The sequence below is a fragment of the Oratosquilla oratoria genome, chromosome 3 (assembly GCF_046742065.1).
Source record: "Oratosquilla oratoria isolate Oo_2021 chromosome 3, ASM4674206v1, whole genome shotgun sequence".
In the NCBI taxonomy this organism is placed as follows: Eukaryota; Metazoa; Arthropoda; class Malacostraca; order Stomatopoda; family Squillidae; genus Oratosquilla; species Oratosquilla oratoria.
In genome coordinates this window covers 85,629,590-85,654,461 of record NC_134779.1, presented here as the reverse complement: position 1 = coordinate 85,654,461, position 24,872 = coordinate 85,629,590, and the positions used below count along the sequence as shown (strand labels likewise).

At 39.9% G+C, this 24,872-nt stretch overlaps 1 protein-coding gene across 5 annotated transcripts in view; it reads right to left on the bottom strand.

Moving 5' to 3' along the window:
• LOC143024170 (putative fatty acyl-CoA reductase CG5065) overlaps positions 1 to 24,872 on the bottom strand; it is a 510,045-nt gene that overhangs the window by 140,183 nt on the left and 344,990 nt on the right. For all 5 annotated transcript variants that reach the window (XM_076182987.1, XM_076182982.1, XM_076182983.1 and 2 more), the window contains 2 exons: positions 11,867 to 12,059; positions 7,572 to 7,811 (listed from right to left, as the gene is read on the bottom strand). In XM_076182987.1, coding sequence (XP_076039102.1) covers positions 7,572 to 7,811; positions 11,867 to 12,059 — 433 coding nt within the window. The remainder of the gene's footprint in view (positions 1 to 7,571; positions 7,812 to 11,866; positions 12,060 to 24,872) is intronic.

Genomic DNA, 24,872 nt, shown 5'->3' with positions numbered 1-24,872 from the left:
CACTTGCTCCTCATGACGCCTACGTGTGCGGCACCGTATGGAAGGGGTTAAGTGTAGTTGGGAAGGCTTATGGGAGGGTCTTAATTAAGAGGATTAGGAGAAGAACAGAGGGAGTAATTGGTTAGGAACAGTGTGGTTTTAGGACAGGTAGGGGTTGTGTAGATCAGATTTTTAGGTGAGACAGATATGTGAGAAAGCTATAGGGAGAGGTAAGGATGTTTTTTTTTGGCTTTTATGGATTTGGAAAAGGCTTACAATAGGGTAGACAGGAGGGCACTGTAGGAGGTATTGCAGATATATGGGATAGGAGGAAAGCTTCTGGGAGCTGTCAAGAGTTTTTATGAAAGTAGTAGAGCTTGTGTCAGGATTAGAAATGGAGAGAGTGAGTGGTTTGAGGTAAGGTGGGACTTCGTCAAGGATGCGCTATGTCGCCCTGGCTGTTCAACTTATACATGGATGGGGTAGTGCAAGAGGTAAATGCAAGGGTAGTGGGTCAGGGATTGGAGATGGTTAAAGAAAATGGAGAAAAGTGGGAGGTGAGCCAAATGTTGTTTGCAGACGACACTGCGCTTGTGGCAGGATCGGAGGAGGGACTGAGGAAGTTGGTGGCAGAGTTTGGGAGAGTATGTGATAGAAAAAAGCTAAAGATAAATGTAGGTAAAAGTAAGGTGATGAGATGTACAAGGGGTGAAAGTGGCAGTAGACTGGAAGTGAGCATAAAGGGAGAGAGACTGGAGGAAGTGGATAGGTTTAGATACTTGGGTGCAAATGTGGCAGGAAAAGGTGGAGTGAAGGTGGAAGTAGAATGTAGATTGAGAGAAGCGAGTAAATGCCTTGGTGGATTGAAGAGTGTACGGTAATGAGAAATAGACATTTGGGAATGGATGCTAAGAGGAGACTATATGAAGGAGTGATTGTGCCAACAGCACTGTATGGGGCAGAAACATGGAACATAAGAGAGGAAGAGAGAAGGAGTTTAAATGTGTTTGAGATGAGGAGCCTGAGAAGTATGATGGGGGTTACTAGGCTAGAGTGAGAAATGAGGAGGTGAGGAGGAGAACAGGGGTGGAAAGGGAGTTGGGAGATAGGGTTGATGAAAGAGTATTAGGATGGTTTGGACACATGGAAAGAATGAGTGAAGAAAGACTAGTAAAAGAGGTATGGAAGGCAGATGTGGAGGGAGTGAACATGAGGGGACGTCCTAGGATGAGGTAGATGGATGGGGTGAAGGGGGCTTTGGGGAAGAGGGGAATGTCTGTTGAGGAAGGACGGGGGAGGACGGAAGACAGGGGTGAATGGAGAATGGTTGTATATGGATGATGTTGTGATGCATGAGGTGGAATGGGTGGGGGGATGGGGGATGAGGTAGTATGTGTGAGCAAAATGTGACTCAACCCAAAGGGATTTCTCCCCATCTTCTCCTTTTATGCATGGGGGGATGGAGAGGGGAAGTCGCCGATTTAATGAAGCGGCCTTGCTGTGGATGTGCTGTGTCTTGCGACACTGCTTCTGACCCAGGGCAGTGGACAAGGTGCAAGGATGACCCGTCATCCAGGAGGTGCTAAGATAAGAGGGAGGGTGGAGGGTGTGTGGAGTGTATTTAGGGAAGGAATGTGTGGGAATGATTTTATGCCTTTTCCTTTTTGGCTACCTCCCTTGTAAGTGGGAAAAAGCCTTGGTATATGTATGTATGTATGTACATATCTGAAGAATAATTTAGGCTGATCCTTACATTTGGCTATTTTGTCTTTTTCATGTTTTTTTTCTTCCCTGCATATTTTTACATATTCATTTCTTAGTTTTATATATATTTGTTACTTTCCAGTTTTTTCTTTTTTCCCATCTGTTCCAAGCTTTGCCTCTTCTATCTTTTGCCTCACTACATTTTTTGTTGTACCAGCACTTAATATACACCTTCTCCTGTTTTTGTTTTGGTACATATTTATCCACTTCTTCATTATAGATTTCTTATAATATCATCCATTTCTCTTCCACCTGAGTTTCTTCATTAAAGAAATTTTCCCAAAACACTTTTTGAAAGAATTTTCTGAGTTTCCCAAAATCCATATTGTTATACATTAGTCCTCCTTTTCTGTGTTTCTGTGACAAGAAAACAAGCAAATGGCTAATGTACATCAAACTAAGATATGATTATGTAAAAATACGCAGAGATGAAAAGAGAAACTATGAAAAAAAATGATAGAAAAATGCAAGGAAGAACCCAAACTATTTTACAGCTATGTAAATGCCAAACTGAAGAACAAACAAGAAATAGAAAAGCTGCGCCATGGTAAATATGAATATACAGAAGAACTGGAAATGGCTGAAATTATGAACCACCACTTCAAATCAGTATTCACATTAGAAAACTCACCTAACTGTGAGGAAATAGAGAGATATCCCCCTCAATGAAAGAAATAATTATCAATTATAACACAGAAGGAAATCAGCGACCAAATCAAAACCATTTGATGTCAGAAAATCACATGGTCCAGATGGAATTGCAAATTGGATACTGAAAGAATGAATGGAAGAATTAACAGATAAAATATACAATATAATCAAATTCTCACTTACAGAAGGAAAAGTGCCACAGGACTGGAAGAATGCAAACATTGTACTGATTTATAAGGGAGGAAACAAGGAAGACCCATCAAATTACAGATCAGTCTCCCTGACAAGCACAGTAGCAAAAATTTATGAAAAGGTCATCAAAAATAGATGGGTTAAACATTTGAAAGAAAAAAGTATAATGAATCCAAATCAATTTGGATTCAGACAAGGGAGATCATGTACAATGAAAGAAAGAAATGTAACACAAAAAGAAATCAGTGATAAAATTAAAACCCTTGATGTCAGAAAATCACGTGGCCCAGACGGAATTGCAAACTGGATACTGAAGGAATGTATGGAAGAATTAACTGACAAAATATATAATATAATTAAATCCTCACTTAAAGAAGGAAAAGTACCATTGGACTGGAAAAAGGCAAACACTGTACCAATTTATAAGGGAGGTGATAAAGAAGATCCATCTAACTACAGACCGGTCTCACTAACAAGCACAATAGCAAAAATTTGTGAAAGAGTTGTCAAAAACAGATGGGTTAAATACCTGGAAGAAAAATCTATACTGAACCTAAATCAATTTGGATTCAGACAAGGGAGATCATGTACAACAAATCTGATCTGCTTTTACTCAGGATTAGTAAACATAATACAAGAAAGAGATGGATGGGCGGACTGTGCTTTTCTGGACCTGCAAAAGGCATTCGATAAGGTACCTCATAGGAAGTTAATAAATAAGATAGAATCAAAGGGTGGCATCAGAGGAAAATTATTGGAATGGATGAAAGACTTCCTGATTGGGAGGAAAATGAGAGTTGTAATTAGAGAAAAATTCTCCAACTGGGAAGAAGTAAAAAGCGGTGTCCTGCAAGGATCGGTACTGGCCCCGATCATGTTCACCATATACATTAATGACATGAATGAAGGCGTGGAGTGCTATATGATTTTTTTTGCAGATGATGCAAAATTACTTAAGGTAAAAACGGAAGAGGACTGCAGCTCATTGCAACAAGATTTGGACACGATATGGAATTGGACTCAAAAGTGGGAAGTGAAATTTAATATAAAGAAATGCAGTATAATGGAATTTGGAAAGAGTAAAAATAGAATATCAAAAGATTACAGAATTGGAGAAGAAAAAATAAAAAAGCAAACTTTGAAGAAGATCTTGGAGTGATGATTGGAAAGGACATGAAACCTGATAAGCATATAAATAAAATATTTGGAGAAACCTACAATTTATTGAGGTCAATCAAAGTGGCATTTACTTATATGGATGAAGAAATGATAAAGAAAATACTAACTACACTAATAAGACCAAAACTTGAGTACGCAGCATCACTTTGGACACCCAGTACCAAAAAGAATATTAAGAAACTAGAAAGATTACAAAGAGCGACAACCAAACTAGCACTGACTCTCGCCGAACTAACATATGAGCAAAGACTATCCAAACTGAACCTACCAACTCTGGAACAAAGAAGAGAAAGAGGAGATTTGCTGACTATCTACAGAATAATGAAAGGAATGGAAGTTTTAGACAGGAACGACCTGTTAGTGTGGGACAACGGTAAAACGAGAGGACACGGAAAAAACTGAAAAAAGTTATAGAAAAAACTTGAAAAGGAAGTTTCCCACACAGAGCGATTAATGCATGGAACAAATTAGACAACAAAACAGTATGTGCAAACACTATACAAGATTTTAGGATAAAACTTGATGCGGAGAGATACAAAGATGGGTCACCACGAGCATAGCTCCTCTCCTGTATATTACAACTAGGTAAATACAACTAGATAAATACAACAAAACTGATCTGCTTCTACATACATACATACATATACCAAAGGCTTTTTCCCCCTTACACGGGAGGTAGCCAAAAAGGAAAAGGCATAATTACCATTCCCACCCATTCCATTCCGAATACACTCCACTCCCCTCCATCCTCCCTCTTATATTGGCACATCCTGGATGATGGGTCATCCTTGCATCTTATCCACTGCCCTTGGTCAGAGGCAGTGTCGCAAGACACAGCACATCCACAGCAAGGCCGCTCTGTTTAATCAGCAACCCCCCCTCTCCGTCCTCTCATGCAGAAAAGGAGAAGACGGAGAGAAATCCCTTCGGGTTGCATCAAATTTTTCTCACACATACTTCCTCACCCCCCCCATCCCCCCCATCACATCATCCATATACAACCATTCTCCATTCACCCCTGTCTTCTGTCCTTTCCCGTCCTTCCTCAACAGACATTCCCCTCTTCCCCAGAGCCCCCTTCATCCCATCCATCCATCTCATCCTAGGACATCCCCTCATGTTCACTCCCTCCACATCTGCCTTCCATACCTCCTTTACTACTCTTTCTTCACTCATTCTTTCCATGTGTCCAAACCATCCCAATACTCTTTCATCGACCCTATCTCTCAACTCCCTTACCACCCCTGTTCTCCTCCTCACCTCCTCTTTTCTTACTCTATCCAGCCTAGTAACCCCCTATGATACTTCTCAGACACTTCATCTCAAACACATTCAAACTCCTTCTCTCTTCCTCTCTTATGTTCCATGTTTCTGCCCCATACAGTGCTGTTGGCACAATCACTCCTTCATACAATCTTCTCTTAGCATCCATTCCCAAATGTCTATTCCTCATCACACTTTTCAATCCACCAAGGCATTTACTCGCTTCTCTCAATCTACATTCTACCTCCACCTCCACTCCCCCCTTTCCTGCCACATTCGCACCTAGGTATCTAAAGCTATCCACTTCCTACAGTTGCTCTCCCTTAATGCTCACTTCCAGTTTGCTGCCACTTTCACCCCTTGTACATCTCATCACATTACTTTTATCCACATTTATCTTCAACTTTCTACTTTCACACACTCCCAAACTCTGTCACCAACTTCCTCATTCCCTCTGATCCGGCTACAAACGCAGTGTTGTCTACAAACAACAGCTGGCTCACCTCCCACTTTTCTCCATTGTCTTTAACCATCTCCAATCCCTGACCCACAACCCTTGCATTTACCTCTCACACCATCCCATCCATATATAAGTTGAACAGCCAGATAATAATAACACAAAAAGAAATAATGGAACATTTATCAAACATTGATGTTGGGAAATCGCATGGCCCAGATGGAATTGCAAATTGGATTCTAAAAGAATGCAAAGCACTAATGGACAAAATACATAACATAATAAGTTGCTCATTTAAAGAAGGAAAAATACCAAATGACTGGAAAAATGCTAACATTGTACCAATATATAAAGGAGGAAACAAGAAAGATCCAATTTTCACTAACAAGCACTATAGCCAAAATTTGTGATAAAATCATCAAGAATAGATGGGTAAAACACCAGGAAGGAAATAATATAATAAACCCAAGACAATTTGGGTTCAGACAAGGAAGATCATGTACCACAAACTTAAAGCGTCTTTACTCAAGACTAATAGATATAGTGCAAGCAAGGAATGGATGGGCTGATTGTGCTTTTCTGGACTTACAAAAAGCTTTAGACAAGGTACCACACAAAAAATTATTAAAAAAACTGGAGCATATAGGAGGGATACAAAGGAACCTACTAAAATGGATGGAGGACTTCCTGAATGGTAGAAAGATGAGAGTAGTACTCAGAGAAAAATATTCAGGTTGGAAGGGGGTGATCAGTGGAGTTCCACAAGGATCTGTATTGGCTCCAATAATGTTTGCTATTTATGTGAATGACATGGATGATGATGTGTAATGTTACATGAGCTTCTTTGCAGATGACGCTAAATTGTTAGGGTGAGTAAAAACTGAAATGGATTGCTAATCATTACATGAAGACCTGAATAAGATATGGAATTGGAGTCAGAAATGGGAAGTAAACTTCTATATTAAGAAGTGCAGCATAATGGAGTTAGGAAAAAGTAAAAATAGAATATCAGGACAATATAAAATTGGAACTAAGGAGGTAAAGAAAGTGGGATCAGAAAAAGATTTGGGAGTAATTATCTCAAATGACTTATTCTATGATAAACAAACAAAATTGTCAGAGAATCCTATAATTTGCTAAGATCAATAAAAATGTAATTTACACATTTGGACGAAAAAATTATTAAAAAAAATATTAGTCACATTGATAAGGCCTAGACTAAAATATGTGGCAACGTTGTGGTCACCCAGTACCAAAAAGAATATAAAGAAAATAGAAAGAATCCAAAGAGCAGGCATAAAAATGGCTCCTGCACTTTCAAACTTGTCATATGAGGAGAGACTGGCTAAATTGGAGTTACCGACTCTGGAGCAAAGAAGAGAGGTGACCTATTGACCATCTACAGAATCATGAAGGGCACAGAAATACTCAGTAGAGAGGACTTGTTAAACTGGGACAAGAGAAACACAAGAGGACATGGAAAGAAACTCAAAAAACATAGTTATAGAAGAGATCTGAAGAAAAACAGTTTTCCACATAGAGTGGTGGACACTTGGAACAAACTGGATGAAAAAATAGTGTGTGCAAAAACCATTCATGAATTTAAGAGCAAACTAGACATTACGAGATACAAAGGTGGGACACCAAGAGCGTAGCTCCCCTTCCCATAAAATACAACTAGGTAAATACAATCTCCTCTTGGCATCCATTCCCAAATGTCATTTCTCATTACACTATTTACTCCCCCACGGCATTAACTTACTTTGTTTTTTGGATACCTCCCTTGTAAGGGGAAAACAGTCATTAGTATATGTATGTAATACCCCAGATGGGGTAACATAGTCACAGTCACAAAAAAATTGTACAGTACTTTTAGAATGACTTTCTTACATTCAAGAGTAAAAAGGGTGATGATTTTCCTCTCTTATGTTTATCCTATGTGGGGATGAAATGGGTGGGAGTGGATTTATGCCTTTGAGTTTGGCTATCTCCCTTGTAAGGTTGTATGTATATTTATCTAAATCACTGTAAATACCAGCTGATTGGTTGGTGAGAAGGGAAAAGGAAGAAAAAAAGAAAATCTTACATTGGCCTTTTGCCTGCAATCCTGGCTGCAGCATCCATCAGATATGCTGGGAGCCAATGTTGAAGAAGTACTCCAATGGTATTTAAGGTCTTGTGTTTTGTGAAATGAAGACTTGGATACCACACTACATCATTCATAGCATTCTTCTTGAGAGCAGCCATGCCATGTTCATGAATTTCACCCCATCGCACAGGGCGTTCCATACCCGAAACACAGTTGTATACCTGAATGCTTGAGGGTCTGCAACATTTGAGTTTAATTAGAAAGTAGATATTTGTAGCACATGCACAAGACATATTTTCCAATAAAATTAGTTCATAAACCCTTTTGTTAAAGTGCTTTTCTCAAACTGAATAAAGATGTCTGGTGTTATACACATGCTTATGGCCTTCCCTCCCTTACAAGGGGGTTGGGTGAATCAAAGCACATACCCACATTATAAAAACATCTCTCTCACTGTAAAATCATTTAATAATAGCATCACTGAAGTGGAAGGGCTAATTGAGATTGTTATAACTCCTAGGCTGAATTAATTAATCAATCTTTTGCAGAGGTTTTCTCTTCAAAGAGGCCCACAACTCCCAGGAAACTAGCCACAGTCACTGGTTTGGCCCATAAGTCACTCAGTGAAGAGACTGTGTTGCTCTCTGGAGTGAGTAAAGGACAGCAAAGTTTTGTTTTGGGTCTTTTATGTGGTAGTTGCATCTTGGACATTTAGTGTCTGTTGCTAAGCCAATTCTGTGACCTGAATGCATGTACTCCAGAGTCAGTTTTGTTTGTCTTGGGAGTAATTCCTCTGTTGAATTGGTTTCTGAAGGAGTTTAGTGGAATACTGAATACTGAATAGTGTATGTACCTTAGTTTGGGTGTTTGGATTCATTGTGAAGTGCTTAAAATAGGCTGTTGTATATGTCTGAGTACAATACTGATGGCACTGTCTTTATGTTTGTGTGATGTGATATGAGGGGTGTAGCATTCAAGGGTTCCTTCTCTATGGAAACAGTTTAGGTTTCTGATTGTAGATGTTTTGGTGCAGCCTGTTATTGCTGTTGTTGTTGTCATTCCCTAGACTATCTGAACAAGTAATCCCATCTCACTGAGGAATCCCATAACTGGAATGGGGTTTTGCTACAAGTCCTTTATAGAGTGTATATTGTGTTGTTGGTGTGCATGATTGTGTACAATGCAGTCTTCCATAATGTGTTATATAGTATGGGGTGAAGTGTGACATCCTGGGCAGCTGTCTGCAATGCTGTCATCCAGCCTCTTCTGATAGCTTAGAAGGGCTGGATGGTGGCCACATCACAGTCTGGCCAGGTTGACTCTGTCCTTTTGGGGGAGAGAGGATTCTGAGAAATAGATATCAGGGATTCTGGTATGCAGCAATATATTGTCTTTCAGTCTGTTAATGGAGCAGTGAGTGATATGATTATGGATATGCTTCTGGAGACTGGTGTCTGGTGGTTGTGGAGGAAGAGAAGAGAGTATTTGTGTGTGGTACAGGTATTTGGGTGTTGTTTTGATGTTTCTTAGCATGTGTGGGTGTTCTATGTGTATTTACCTAGTTGTATTTTGTGGGAAGGGGAGCTATGCTCGTGGTGTCCCGCCATTGTATCTTGCAGTGTCTAGTTTGCTTTTAAACTCATGAATGGTTTTGGCACATACTATTTCATTATCCAGTTTGTTCCAAGTGTCCAAAACTCTATGTGGAAAACTGTTTTTCTTCAGTTCTCTTCTATAGCTATGTTTTTTTATTTTCTTTCTATGTCCTCTTGTGTTTCTCTTGTCCCAGTTAAGTAAGTCCTCTCTGTCAAGTATCTCTGTGCCTTTCATGATTCTGTAGATGGTCAGTAGGTCACCTCTCTCTCTTCTTTGTTCCAGTGTCGGTAACTCCAGTTTAGCCAATCTCTCCTTGTATGATAGGTTTGCAAGTGCAGGTGCCATTTTTGTAGCTCCTCTTTGGATTCTTTCTATTTTCTTTATATTCTTTTTGGTACTGGGTTGGTACTGGGGGACCACAATGTCACCACATACTCTAGTCTAGGCCTTATCAATGTAACCAATATTTTTTTTTATCATGTCTTCGTCCAAGTATGCAAATGCCACTTTTATTGATCTTAGCAAGTTGTAAGTCTCCCCGACAATTTTGTTAATCTGTTTATCATAGGACAAGTCGTTCGTGATGATTATTCCCAAATCTTTTTCAGATCCTACTTTCTTTACTTCCTTGGTTCCAATTGTATATTTTCCTGATATTCTGTTTTTGCTTTTTCCAAACTCCATTATGCTACACTTCTTAGTATTAAAGTCCACTTCCCATTTCTGACTTCAGTTCCATACCCTATTCAGGTCTTCTTGCAGTGCTTCACAGTCCTTATCAGTTTCTACTTTCCTTAACAGTTTGGCGTCGTCAGCAAAGAAGCTCATGTAACAGTTCACATCCTCATCCATGTCATTCATATAGATAGCAAACATTATTGGTGCCAGTACAGATCCTTGCAGTACTCCACTGATCACCTCTTTCCAATCTGAATATTTTTCTCTGAGCACTACTCTCATCTTTCTACCAGTCAGGAAGTCCTCCATCCATTTTAGTAGGTTCCCTTGTATTCCTCCTATGTGTTCCAGTTTTTTTAGTAATTTTCTGTGCGGTACTTTGTCAAAGGCTTTTTGCAAGTCTAGGAATGCACAATCAGCCCATCCATTTCTTTCTTGCACTATGTCTATTAGCCTTGAGTAGAAGCATATTAAGTTTGTGGTGCATGATCATCCTTGTCTGAACACGAATTGTCTTGGGTTTAATATGTTGTTGTCTTCCAAATGTTTTACCCATCTATTCTTGATGATTCTTGTAGTGGGTGTGCTGTGTTTGTGGAGGTTGGGGCATGTCAAGGTGATCCTTGGCTTTGAGGACTTTCATTTCATGGTGTAAATGGTCTGTAGTTGTTGTATTTGTGCAGCTGTAATTGTCTTGAGGGTTTTGTTTTGTATGGTCTGTAAGGTGGCAGAGACAAAAGACCAATCAAACTACACACTAGGAGGTGAGCCTGCTGGATGAGAGTCATTGATGAATTGAACTTTTACTGTTTATTCCACTGAAGAAGGCCCAAGAGGCCAAAGCATCTGGATTGGAATAAAGTTTCAAACTCTTGGTTTTGATTTTTAAGCTATCCTCACAGTATTTATCACTCTACTCCTTCATTTCTTATTTTCTTTCTGACCATTCTATAGCTGTTGTTATAAATGGTCTAAAGGTTTACTGAATACATCAATTAATGTGCTGCCTCCAGGTCTCTCCTACAGGAAATCCACAGCCTCCATGTAATTAGCCATGGCCACTGGTTTGACCTATACATCACTCAAAGAAAATATTTTGTGTTGTTATCTGGCTATGGTGATAGTCACTGGCAGATTTTGGGGGAAGGGGTATTGGGGCCTGCCCCTCGCAATTCCTTCCAGTTCAGGCCACAAGCTTCACAAATGTTTCCAAGTTGAATACAAACTGAATATAAGTTGTTACTTAACTAAACACACTAGCAACAAAAAACACACACTAACCATACATGGGGCAAGAGGTGTTGTTTCATATCAGTAGACATAGTACCACCTCTATAACCACCCAGATCAGTACTGACAAATTGGTCTTTAGCTCAGCTGATAGAATACCAATGTGGCACGGGTTTAAATTCTGGCTCCACACCTTCCAGTTTTGGACAACACTTCTAGAGCCATATGTGATCAATGTGCATCTTTTCCCATAACTATATTCAACTGTTTAACAACTTGTATTCAGCTTGTGAATGCTTGTGAAACTTATGTGTCCATCCAGCTACCATACTGAAATGAATGAAAGGAATTACAAAGTACTGTAGTGCCAATAACACTCCTGGGGGAGAAGTGCATGCCCCCCTCCCCATCACTTTTATTTTTGGCCTGGCCCCTCACAGTATTGCTAATCTAGATTATATACCTATGGTAGGAGTAGACAGTGTAGAATTAAGTGTTCAGTGTCTTCAGTGTGGTGGCTGTATCTAGTTGGAGTCTGTAGTCAGACCAATTCCAAGTTGGTACTCTTTTAATGAGGGATGGTGCCACATAGTCAAACCAGTGTGGTTCTTACTTCTTGAGGGAGTGATTTCTTAGTCAGGATGATGTCTGGGGGAGCCTAGTGAGTTATTGAATTTTGGGGCCTGTCATATAATCTGTATACTTAAAGAGGGGTAAAAAATTAATATATACTTAAACAAAAATAAAATACCTGTAGATGACCTGTGTGAATGGGATAATAAACCAACCTGTGTGTTCCAGTGTACCATGCTGCAACAATCATAAGGTTGATGGGAATGTCAACAGGAATAAGGTCAGCCACGAGGTCACCAATACAGTGCAGAGTCCTTAGCATGCCCTTGCCTGCCCCTACAATTAATCCTGTGGGTCCATTGAGATTGTCCACCCAGCCAGGAATTGGTTCTCGCCATGCTGCTGCAACTGTGGAGAAAAGGCAGAATTACAAAAGATGGAAAATTCATTATTCAACTACAACAGTCATATCAGTGGAAACTCAGACAATACATGACTCTAAAGTAAAAATTGTTTTGGGAACATAACCCAGTGAACTAGTGTCAGTGTTTTAAGGTGAAAAAACTAGGTAGATGGTATTTAGAATCTGCTAGGGAGTTAACACATGATGGCAGTAAGGGTATGTAATCTTAAATCTCCAAGTTTTGACAAAGGCACTCAGCCACCTCACAAAATGGATGATAACTGAAAAAGAAGAAAAAACACATTTTTCTACACGATCCTGGATATCATCCAATATTTCAAACATGTACAGTATTTAGCAATAAATAGAATTTAACAAGTACATTACCATGTTAGTCATCCATTCCACTCCTATCACCCAAAAATCCCATAAAATCATAACATATGTCTGATACAGTTCCCAAAATGTATTTGAATTATTTCCTTGGTCACTTAGAAGGGTATTCTGCAAGAGAGACTAGGGGCAACATATTGATTGAAAGTCACTTAGAAGACTTTGCATTGTTGTTTGAAATAAATGTTAACCAATGTAAGATAAATGGTTACACAACTGTAAATAATTTCAGGAATTTGCCTATTGCTAGAGTCTTGCTTCTAGCAGAAAAAATGCAAAAGTTTCCATAAGGGAGAGAAAAAAAATGGACCAGTGTATGATGATGAAGCTTGTTGTAGGTGAAATACAATCAGGAGATCAGAGAGGTCATAAAGCAGCCCTTAATGCAAGATGTGGTGACCTCTAGAAGGCTTAGATGGGTTAAACAGTGTGCAAGGATAGAACATACAGGAATCCCCTGCAGGTGATGAATAGGAGAGCAAATGGAACCTAGCCATTGGGACTCAAAACAGGTGGAATGATATTAATGCTCAAGATCTGCAACAACACACTGAAAACCCTGTGTTGGCATGGTGTATAATACATACATTGTATTATTTCAGTATTTATTGTAATAATTGTATTGTGTATTAAGTGTATTTATATTGTGTGTAAGATTTGTGTTAGATTTACCTAGTTGTATTTTGCGGGAAGGGGAGCTATGCTCGTGATGTCCCGCCTTTGTATCTCGCAGTGTCTAGTTTGTTTTTAAACTCATGAATGGTTTTTGCGCATACTATTTCATTGTCCAGTTTGTTCCAAGTGTCCAAAACTCTATGAGGAAAACTGTTTTTCTTCAGTTCTCTTCTATAGCTGTTTTTTTATTTTCTTTCCATGTCCTCTTGTGTTTCTTTTGTCCCAGTTAAGTAAGTTCTCTCTATCGAGTACCTCTGTGCCTCTCATGATTCTGTAGATGGTCAATAGGTCACCTCTCTCTCTTCTTTGCTCCAGTGTCGGTAACTCCAGTTTAGCCAATCTCTCCTCGTATGATAGGTTTGCAAGTGCAGGTGCCATTTTTGTAGCTGCTCTTTGGATTCTTTCTATTTTCTTTATATTCTTTTTGGTACTGGGGGACCACAATGTTGCCGCATACTCTAATCTAGGCCTTATCAATGTAACCAATATTTTTTTCATCATGTCTTCGTCCAAGTATGTAAACGCCACTTTTATTGATCTTAGCAAGTTGTAAGTCTCCCCGACAATTTTGTTAATCTGTATATCATAGGACAAGTCGTTCGTGATAATTACTCCCAAATCTTTTTCGGATCCTACTTTCTTTACTTCTTTGGTTCCAATTGTATATTTTCCTGATATTCTGTTTTTGCTTTTTCCAAACTCCATTATGCTACACTTCTTAGTATTAAAGTCCACTTCCCATTTCTGACTTCAGTTCCATACCCTATTTAGGTCTTCTTGCAGTGCTTCACAGTCCTCATCAGTTTCTATTTTCCTTAGCAGTTTGGTGTCATCGGCAAAGAAGCTCATGTAGCAGTTCACGTCCTCATCCATGTCATTCATATAGGTAGCAAACATTATTGGTGCCAGCACAGATCCTTGCGGTACTCCACTGATCACCTCTTTCCAATCTGAATATTTTTCTCTGAGCACTACTCTCATCTTTCTACCAGTCAGAAAGTCCTCTATCCATTTTAGTAGGTTCCCTTGTATTCCTCCTATGTGTTCCAGTTTTTTTAGTAGTTTTCTGTGTGGTACTTTATCAAAGGCTTTTTGCAAGTCTAGGAATGCACAATCAGCCCATCCATTTCTTTCTTGCACTATGTCTATTAGTCTTGAGTAGAAGCATATTAAGTTTGTGGAGCATGATCTTCCTTGTCTGAATCCGAATTGTCTTGGGTTTAATATGTCATTGTCTTCCAGATGTTTTACCCATCTATTCTTGATTATTTTCTCACAAATTTTGGCTATGGTGCTTGTTAGTGATACTGGCCTATAGTTGGTGGGTTCTTCCTTGTTTCCTCCTTTGTATATTGGTACAATGTTAGCGTTTTTCCAGTCCTCGGGTATCTTTCCTTCTTTGAGTGAGCTGTTTATTAAGATGTGTAGCAAATGCTGTGCGCAACATGACTTGAGTAATCTGGCAACCCTGAATGAGTGGCGTCAGAAGGCAGTCGACGAATCACGTTCACGCCTACCGCATGCTTGTCCATTGTGTCGTGCCATATATTATATATTTTTTTTCAATTCTATAAATTTGAACTGTGCCTCCTGAGTTTCTTTAGCCACCCAGAACAACCCTGCAAAAGATGGTGATGGAGTGATAGGGGTGGAGAGGCTTTGTGGAAGGCACATGAGTATGTAAGAGCAAGTAAACAAACCTAACTTACCATAGTGTGATCTAATGCAACCCAAACTCATTAGGTAGTTTAATTTAGGTGAGAAGAGGTTACAATAAATTTTAAATCACTTTTCAATCTGCCTACTTTTTTATATTGTAGCTGGTATTGGAGTAGAGTGAATTTTTGCATGTACCTCCAGTTTCAAAGCTGCATGTACTCCAATAAGTATAGATGGAGTGATCTCAGTTGTCTGGAGAGGATATTTTGATGGTGCTTCTGGGGTGGGGAGTTTACTAGTGTAATGAAATTTATGTACTCCAATATATCAATTGTTTCTTCTGGAGAGCTGAGTCTTTCCTTGGGGCAGTAGACCTGTTGATGCTACAGTGAGTGAGGGGAAAGGTAGGTGGGCTTGTGGGTTGGCGGTGTGGTGAACTGAAAATGGTGGTTGTATACAAGGTTCTTGTAATCCAGGTGGAGAGAGGGTGAGGGGATGAGTTCGGGGTTCCAGTGGAACAAGTAAAAGAGATGTAATAAGTTGTGTTGGGAGTTCCTGTACTATATTGTTGGTCTCTCTTTGTGTGGCTGGGCAGAACTATTGGGGAGGGGAGGGTTTATCAGACAGATCATAATGCTTCTGCATATGTGAGTCCAGGTCTGATCATTCTGCATCATATTCATCCTTGGGCTTGTCTAAAATTGATGAGTTCTGAGTCTCTGAGACAGAAGACTTCTTTTTTCAAATTAGTACACTGTACAGCCCAAGGATGATCCTGGATGATTTTGGTTCAAGTTTGTACATTTGGTTGGGTTTGAGTATGGAGTACCATATGTATTTACCTAATTGTAATATACAGGAAAGGGGCAATACTTGTGAGGTCCTGTCTCCTACTCTCCACACCTAGCCTTAAATTCATGAACAGTTCCAACTTGGTTTATATCCTTAATTTCCATTTCTCATATTTAGATTTAAATTCATGTATTATTCCAGCCTGGGGTCACCTAAACTATTTCAAGTATTTATGCATCTATATGAAAAAATATTTCTTCACATCTTTAGCCATGTAGTCTTTCTTAATTTATTTTCATGACCTCTTAAAGCTTTCCTATCCCTAATCAAGAGATCTCTTCTGCTAATGTAGTCTGTCTCCTTTAGTGACGAATACTGTAATCAGCTTTCAAAGTTGGTAGACCCAGTGCTTGCTAACTTTGAAAGATTAAAGAGAAAGAGGCAATAGATTAGAGCATTCAAGTTGCTAAAGGAGATAGTTTACAATGACTTTGTCAAATGTTGGGGCTCAGAAATGTGCACATACATCTAAGCTGCAACATTTCTGTCTAATGAGTCTAAAGTGTTGGCAACTGAACCAACAGTGTGGATATGGATAGTACTTCTTCACTTCATATTTCAAGTAACCGAAGATTAAGTAGTTTGGAAGTTGTGGTTGACTGAAGGTCACTATTAGTGTAAGGGTATTGATCTTTTATGGTTTTCTTCACTCATTATTTCTTCTTCTTTGTGGTATCATAAAGGTGGAATGTGGAGAATCACCACACTAGTGTTAAAGGTTCTAAGTAGTGTTGTTTGGATGGGGTCCATCCTATACTCAGAAGGACCTCTAGTCAGAAGGCCCAGTAGTCAGAAAGCTCAGTAGTCAGAAGGCCCAGTAGTCAGAAGCCCCAGTAGTCACATTTATTTTTTCACTGTTTGTTATGGTACCATTTAGATGAAAAGGACTGCTGCAATTTGCAAAACTTTAGGTTAGGCTAGGTTAAGTTAGTATATTTTATGAAGTATATTCTATATATTGTATTTAGTATATTCTTTAAGTATATTCATATGAAGTATTATATTTTATATTTCAAATGGTGTTCAGGGTTTATAATTAGCTAGTACTTTATATTCATATATAGAAAATGGTTCAATAAAGTAAAAAAAAAACATCCATATTCTGCTTGAAATTTCAACATGCTCAACTACCTTTCTCCTAGGACTGAGACAGTGAAAAATTTACTCAGCCAAAAAAAATTTGGGCTACAGTATATTTTGAAAAATTGAAAATTGTGAAAGTAATAAAAAGATCTTTTGGAAGGAAATTAAGAGAGGAAGAGGAGCCAAATAAAGTAGAGAAGAAAAGGTAAAAGGCGCTAATGGAGAGATGATAATGGAAGAGAAGGCAGTAAGAAGAAAATGGGCAGAGTATTTTAGGGTGTCGCTATATATGAAAGAGGATAGGGAGGGAAAGGTCGATGCAGTGGGAAGCACTAAGAAAATGACAGTATTGAATGAGAAAAATGGAGGAGAAATAAGGAAAGCTGAGGTGCAAGCAGTTATTAAAATGATGAGAGCATGTAAGGCACCTGGGTTGGAAGGGTGTCATGCAGTGTCTAAAAAAGGGAGGTACAGTGATGGTGTACTGACTGGTGAAGTTGTTTAATATTTGTCTAAAAGAGGATAGATTGCCAGAGGACTGGAGGAGTGTCTGGATAGTTCCACTTTTTTACAAGGGAAACATGGACAAGTATGAGTGTAGTAGTTTCAGAGGAATAGTTTGTTGAGTGTAGGTGAGAAGTTTTGATTGAGAGGATTAGGAGAGTAACAGAGGGAGTAATTGGTGAGAAACAGTGTGGGTTTAGGACAGGCAGGAGTTGCATGGATAAGATTTTTGTAGTAAAACAGATATGTGAGAAAGCTTTAGGAAAAGGTAAGGATGTCTTTTGGGTCTTTATGGATTTGGAAAAGGATTATGACAGGGTAGAGAGAAAGGCACTGTGGGAGGTATTGCAGACATATGGGATAGAAGGAAAGCTTTTATGAGCAGTCAAGAGTTTTTACAAGAGTAGTGGAGCCTGTATTAGAATTAGAAATGGAGAGAGTGAGTGGTTTGAGGTAAAGGTGGGACTTTGTCAGGAATGTGTTATGTCACTTTGGCTGTTCAATTTATACATGGATGGGGTGGTGTGAGAGGTAAATGCAAAGTTAGTAGGTCGGTGATTGGAGATGGTTAAAGAAAATGGAGAAAAATGGGAAATATGCCAGCTGTTGTTTGCTGATGACACTGCACTTGTGGCAGGATCAGAGGAGGGATTAATGAAGTGACAGAGTTTGTCAAGGTGTATGAATGAAGGAAGTTGAAGATAAATGTGGGTAAAAGTGATGAGAAGTACAAGGTGAGAATGTGGCAGCAAATTGGAAGTGAGTATTAAGGAAGAGAGACTGGAAGAAGTGGATAGCTTTAGGTACTTGGGTGCAAATGTGGTGGGAAAGAGAGGAGTGGAGGTGGAGGTAGAATGTATATTGCAGGAAGCAAGTAAATGTCCTGGGAGATTAAAAAGTGTAATGAGAAATAGACATTTGGGAATGGATGCTAAGAGGAGATTGTATTTACATAGTTGTATTTACCTAGTTGTATTTTGCGGGAAGGGGAGTATAAAAGAGTGACTGTGCCAACAGCACTATATGTGGGAGAAACATGGAACATAAGAGAGGAAGAGTTTAAATGTGTTTGAAATGAAATGAGTGAGAAGTATGGTAGGGACTACTAGGCTGAATAGAGTGAGAAATGAGGAGGTGAGGAGGAGAACAGGGGTGGAAAGGGAGTTGGGAGATAATGTTGATGAAAGAGTATTGGAATGGTTTGGACAAATAGAAAGAATGAGTGAAGAAAGATTAGTAAAAGATGTGTGGAAGGCAGAGGTGGAAGGAGTGAACATGAGAGGGCGACCAAGGTTGAGATGGATGGATGGGGTAACAGGGGCATTGGGAAAGGGGGGGATGTCTGTTGAGGAAGGAATGGAGAAGACAGATGATAAGGGTGAGTGGAGAATGGTTGTGTATGGATGATGCTGTGATGCATGGAAGGAAATGGGTTGGGGATGGGAGTATGTGTGAATGATATTTTGATACAGCCTGAAAGGATTTCTCCCTGTTTTCTCTTTTTCTGCATGAGGGGACTGAGAGGAGGGGTCACCCATTAGATGAAGCAGCCTTGCTGTGGATGTACTGTGCCTTGCTACATTGCTTCTCACCCAGGGCAGTGGGCTAGATGCAGGGATGACCCATCATCTAGGAGGAGCCAAGAAAAGAGGGAGGGAGGGTTGGTGAACGGGAGTGGAGTATGTGGGGATGGAATGAGTGGGAGTGGATTTTATGTCTTTGTTTTTGGATACCTCCTTTGTAAGGGGGGAAAAAGCCATTGGTATATGTATGTATGCATATTTTACTAATTTTCTGACTAGCGGGCCTTCTGACTAGTGGGCTTTCTGACTACTGGGCCATCTGACTATTGGGCCCTCTGACTACAGGAGCTTCTAAGTATAGGACTGGACCCATTTGGACTGGGGTGTCAGCCAGGGTTGTCAATGCTTTGACTTTATCACTTTGAGTTCTTCATTCTATTTCTATTTTAATAACTTCTAGAAACTAGTCATTCCTTGAGGTCATATATTGCAGAGGTTCCACATTTTTCTTCACATTTATCATATACATTCATGGGAGATTTCTTTGTTAGTGACTCAATGTTTGTGGATTTCATACATACATATACCAAGGCTTTTTCCTCCTTACAAGGGATGTAGCCAAAAAGGAAAAGGCATAAAATCATTCCCACACATTCCATCCCTGAATACACTCCACATCCCTCCACCCTCCCTCTTTTCTTAGCACCTCCTGGATGACAGGTCATCCCTGCACCTTGTCCACTGCCCTGGGTCAGAGGCAGTGTCGCAAGACACAGCACATCCACAGCAAGGCCGCTTCATTAAATTGGTGACCCCCCCTCTCCGTCCCCCCATTGCATAAAAGGAGAAGACAGGGAGAAATCCCTTCGGGCTGCGTCAAATTTTGCTCACACATACTACCTCACCCCCCATCACCCTGCCCATTCCACCTCATAGATCACAACATCATCCATATACAATCATTCTCCATTCACCCCTGTCTTCTGTCCTCTCCCGTCCTTCCTCAACAGACATTCCTCTCTTCCCCAGAGCCCCCTTCACCCCATCCATCCACCTCATCCTAGGACGTCCCCTCATGTTCACTCCCTCTACATCTGCCTTCCATACCTCTTTTACTAGTTTTTCTTCACTCATTCTTTCCATGTGTCCAAACCATCCTAACACTCTTTCATCAACCCTATCTCCCAACTTCCTTTCCACCCCTGTTCTCCTCCTCACCTCCTCATTTCTCACTCTATCTAGCCTAGTAACCCCCATCATACTTCTCAGACACCTCATCTCAAACACATTCAAACTCCTCTCTTCCTCTCTCATGTTCCATGTTTCTGCCCCATACAGTGCTGTTGGCACAATCACTCCTTCATACAGTCTCCTCTTAGCATCCATTCCCAAATGTCTATTCCTCATTACACTCTTTAATCCACCAAGGCATTTACTCGCTTCTCTCAATCTACATTCTACCTCCACCTTCACTCCACCTTTTCCTGCCACATTTGCACCCAAGTATCTAAAACTATCCACTTCCTCCAGTTGCTCTCCCTTAATGCTCACTTCCAGTCTACTGCCACTTTCACCCCTTGTACATCTCATCACCTTACTTTTACCCACATTTATCTTTAGCTTTCTTCTATCACATACTCTCCCAAACTCTGTCACCAGCTTCCTCAGTCCCTCCTCCAATCCTGCCACAAGCGCAGTGTCGTCCGCAAACAACAGCTGGCTCACCTCCCACTTTTCTCCATTTTCTTTAATCATCTCCAATCCCTGACCCACTACCCTTGCATTTACCTCTCGCACTACCCCATCCATGTATAAATTGAACAGCCAGGGCAACATAATGCATCCTTGACAAAGTCCCACCTTTACCTCAAACCACTCACTCTCTCCATTTCTAATCCTGACACAAGCTCTACTACTCTCATAAAAAGTCTTGACAGCTCCCAGAAGCTTTCCTCCTATCCCGTATATCTGCATAACCTCCCACAGTGCCCCTCTGTCTACCCTATCATAAGCCTTTTCCAGATCCATAAAAGTCCAAAAAACATCCTTACCTTTTCCTATAGTTTTCTCACATATCTGTCTTACCACAAAAATTTGATCTACACAACCTCTACCTGTCCTAAATCCACACTGTTCTTCACCAATTACTCCCTCTCTTCCTCTCCTAATCCTCTCAATCAAGATCCTCCCATAAGCCTTCCCAACTACACTTAACAAGCTAATCCCTCTGAAACTACTACATTCACACTTGTCCCCTTTTCCCTTGTAAAGAGGAACTATACAGGCACTCCTCCAGTCCTCTGGCACTCTACCCTCTCTCCAGCAAACATTAAATAACCTCACCAGCCAGTCAACCATCACTGTACCTCCTTTTTTTTAGACATTCTGCATGGCATCCATCCAGACCAGGTGCCTTACCTGCTTTCATCATCTTAACAACTGCCTTCACTTCATCCTTCCTTATTTCTCCTCCCTTTTCCTCACTCATCACAGTCATTTTCTTAGCATTTCCCACTGCACCTATCTTTCCCTCCCTATCCTCCTTCACATTTAGCAACTCCCTAAAATATTCTGCCCATCTTCCCCTTACTGCCTTCTCTTCTATTATCATCTCTCCATCTGCACCTTTTACCTTTTCTTCTCTACTTGATTTGCCTCCTCTTCCTCTCTTAATTTCTTTCCAAAACATCTTTTTATTACTTTCAAAATTTTCTGTCATACTCTTACCCCATTTCACATCTGCTCTCCTCTTTGCCTCCTTTACCTTTTGCTTTACTTCTCTTTTCTTTTCTTTGTACCTCTCACATGACTCTCTCGTCCTATTTTGTAACCAATCTATGAAAGCTCACTTCTCCTCTTCTACAACCTTCTTTGTTTCCTTATCCCACCATTCACTACCCTTCCTTCTATTTCCTTCTGTCCTTCTTGTTCCACACACCATCTTTGCACACTTTGTGACACCCTCCTTGAACCATCCCCATTCCTCCTCCAATCCTAGCTCTACTCTATCCTTCACTCCCTCCCACTCCTCCTTCAGCTTCTTTTTGTACTCCTTCTCCTTTTCCTTTTCATTCAAAGAGTTTACTTTAAGAACCTCCCTATCTTTTGTCTCTTTCCTCTTCCTCCATCTGTCCTCCACTCTCAACTTACCTTCCACCAGAAAATGATCTGATATTCCCCCACCCTCTCCCCTTAGCACATGTACATCTCTAACTCTTCCTATCATAATCCTATTTACCACTACATAGTCCATTAAAGCTCTATCTACCACCTTTCCCTCCACCACCCTCTCCCATGTGTACTTATGCTTGACTTTCTTCCAAAACACTGTATTTGCTATCAACAACTCTCTCTCTTTCTAGACACCTTTCCACAATCAACTCTCCACTACGATTCTTTCCTGGGACTCCACATTTCCCAACCACTCCATCAATTGGACCATTTCCTACCCTAGCATTAAGGTCTCCCAGTACTATTACATTGACATTTCTCCCTAAATCCTCTATGCACTCATTTAGATCTATCCAAAAGGCCTCCCTTTCTTCTACACTCTTCTCACTGCCAGGCCCATATGCACTTACAAAGACCCACATCTCCTTTCCCAGTTTCACCTTCATCCACATTATCCTTGAGGAAACCTCCTTCCACTCCACTACACGCTTACCTATCTCTTCACTTACTAGAATAGCCACCCCTTCCCTCCCTCGCCCTCTCTTCACTCTTGATAACCTCCCACTTACACTCCCAAACTTACACTCACCTTTCCCTTTCAACTTAATTTCACTCAAAGCCAACACATCCATCTTTCCTCTCACAAACATATTAGCTATCTCTTCTCTTTTACTCTCATCTGTACCACATCCACGCACATTAAAAGACCCAAACCTTAGGGTGCTGGTCGGAAAACTCCCAGACCCTCTTATGCCTTTACTTTTTCTTTTAGGAATGTCCCCTGTGGGGCTACAAGGAGAAGGATGCCTAGTCCCAATCCCCGTCCCTTTCTTCTCGTCTCTTACTATCCAAGTGGGAATACTTGGTGGCAAGTGTTCTTTTCCCCCACCACAGAAAAAAGAATACTCAGAGAAATGGTACAGGGCAGCAACAAGGGGTTGGGGGACAGCATAACGGAGGGACAGTCATAGTATAAAAGTGTCATCATTTCTCTATGAACAGAGTTTTCCTCTATCATAGACAAAATGATGTGTGGCTCTGGTCTGTAGGGGCGCCCCATATAGACCCTAAAGTATCAACTGCATGCTACTTTGCCACAATAACAAGCAGCCAATATCCCAGACGGGGTGGATTTCAGGACCAAATCTTGGGTTGGGTAGTCCAAGTTAGGGTCCACTTCCTCTTGCTATGGGTCAAATTGGTGGCTGATAAGGTAGGGTAGGCAATGGAATACAATGTCACTGAGTAGGATTGGAGTTGCAGTCACTGATTGTGGTGCTTGTTTTTCTTGATAATGTTGATGATGGCAATTATTACCCTCTATGGGGAAGGTGGGCAATTTCTCCAGAGTTACCACTATAGAAAGTCATTAAGTTTTGGGGCATCTTCACTCTGTTCACAAGTAAATATTGTGGGCTAGGGTGGGAATGTAACAGGGTGATTTTGGTTCTGGGTGGGCTGTTGTTCCCTCCCTGTTATTGTTTAGTTATTTCTATCATTCATGACATACTTGGGTGATCTTGTTAGGGTGTGGTTCCCCAGCCAGGTTAGGTTTAGGGAGGCTATGGTTACAGTATCTTTTCTAGCCCCTTCTCCATGTATGATGAGCAGTTGATCCTGAATAGGGCTGCTCAGTCATGGAAGCAGCTGCTGAGCCATATTGCTTCCTAATCCCACCAGAGGATGATCATTAGGCCAACACCACCTACTGTATGTATGAATAAGATCTTCTGGAAATCACCTTCATCATCATGCACTATCACTAGAGGAATGAAGCCATTGTTAGTGGGAGAAAAGTATGACATTGACTGAATACACTGTCAGTTTCAGTTGCTGCCTCACTCTTGGCATCAACTTCTGTATGGAAATTGAACCCTGGAAGCATCACAAGGTGGGTGAGACAGCAGTTGGTTTTCCTTTGGTCTTTATCTGAGTTCCACTTAAAGATCTTCCCACACTCTTCTGGGTTAGGTGATCAGGTGGAGAGGGCAGCAAGGCCCTGCAATGGGATTCTTAACAGATAGTAATGCCTTGAATTTGTTCACTGAACTGTGGTATTTGACAAGTAAGCCTCATAGTAAAATTTTTGTCTTTCAATGAAATCAGCCAATTGGGCTGGGTCAACAGAATCAAATTGGAATAGAACTGGGATTATTAGAATACTATGAATTGGATGTAGAGGGGCATTCATAAAGTATGAAAATAACATTAATTTAACTGAATTAAGAAACATATTACAATAAAATTAACTGAACAGAGTTAGATTTAATAGCAATGCACTGCTGCGAACTGATGAATGAACTAATAAAATATTTTATACTGTCACAGATAATCTTATTATTGTACAATAACTTACAGTATACTGAACTCAAATAAACATAGATAAAATAAAATAAGATAAATAAAGATGATAAAAAAAAATTATTTCCTGTATAATCATTGAATTTTACATATATGTATTTAAGATTTGCAAGTTTAGCTCTTGTCAGTGTGTTAAATTTTGTATGGTTAAAATACACACCTTTCAGTCTTGTATTGATTGGTACTATACAGTGTTGTCAATTTATCTTTTTTCCCACAAGATATATATATATATATATATATATATATATATATATATATATATATATATATATATATATATATATATATATTTGCAGAAACCACCGGGATATTGAAAAAACATATACCGAACCTTTGAAAATGTCTAAATAGACGAAAACATTCGGTATCTGTTTGTTCAATTTCCCGGTGGTTTCTGCAAAAATAGTTTATCACGTGTTTTGTGATTTCTTTGCATATATATATATATATATATATATATATATATATATATATATATATATATATATATATATATATATATATATATAGACGGTCCTCAACTTACGTTATAGTTACGTTCCGAACGGCCGAACATAAGTTGAAAATGAACGTAAGTTGTTACTGTACTATACA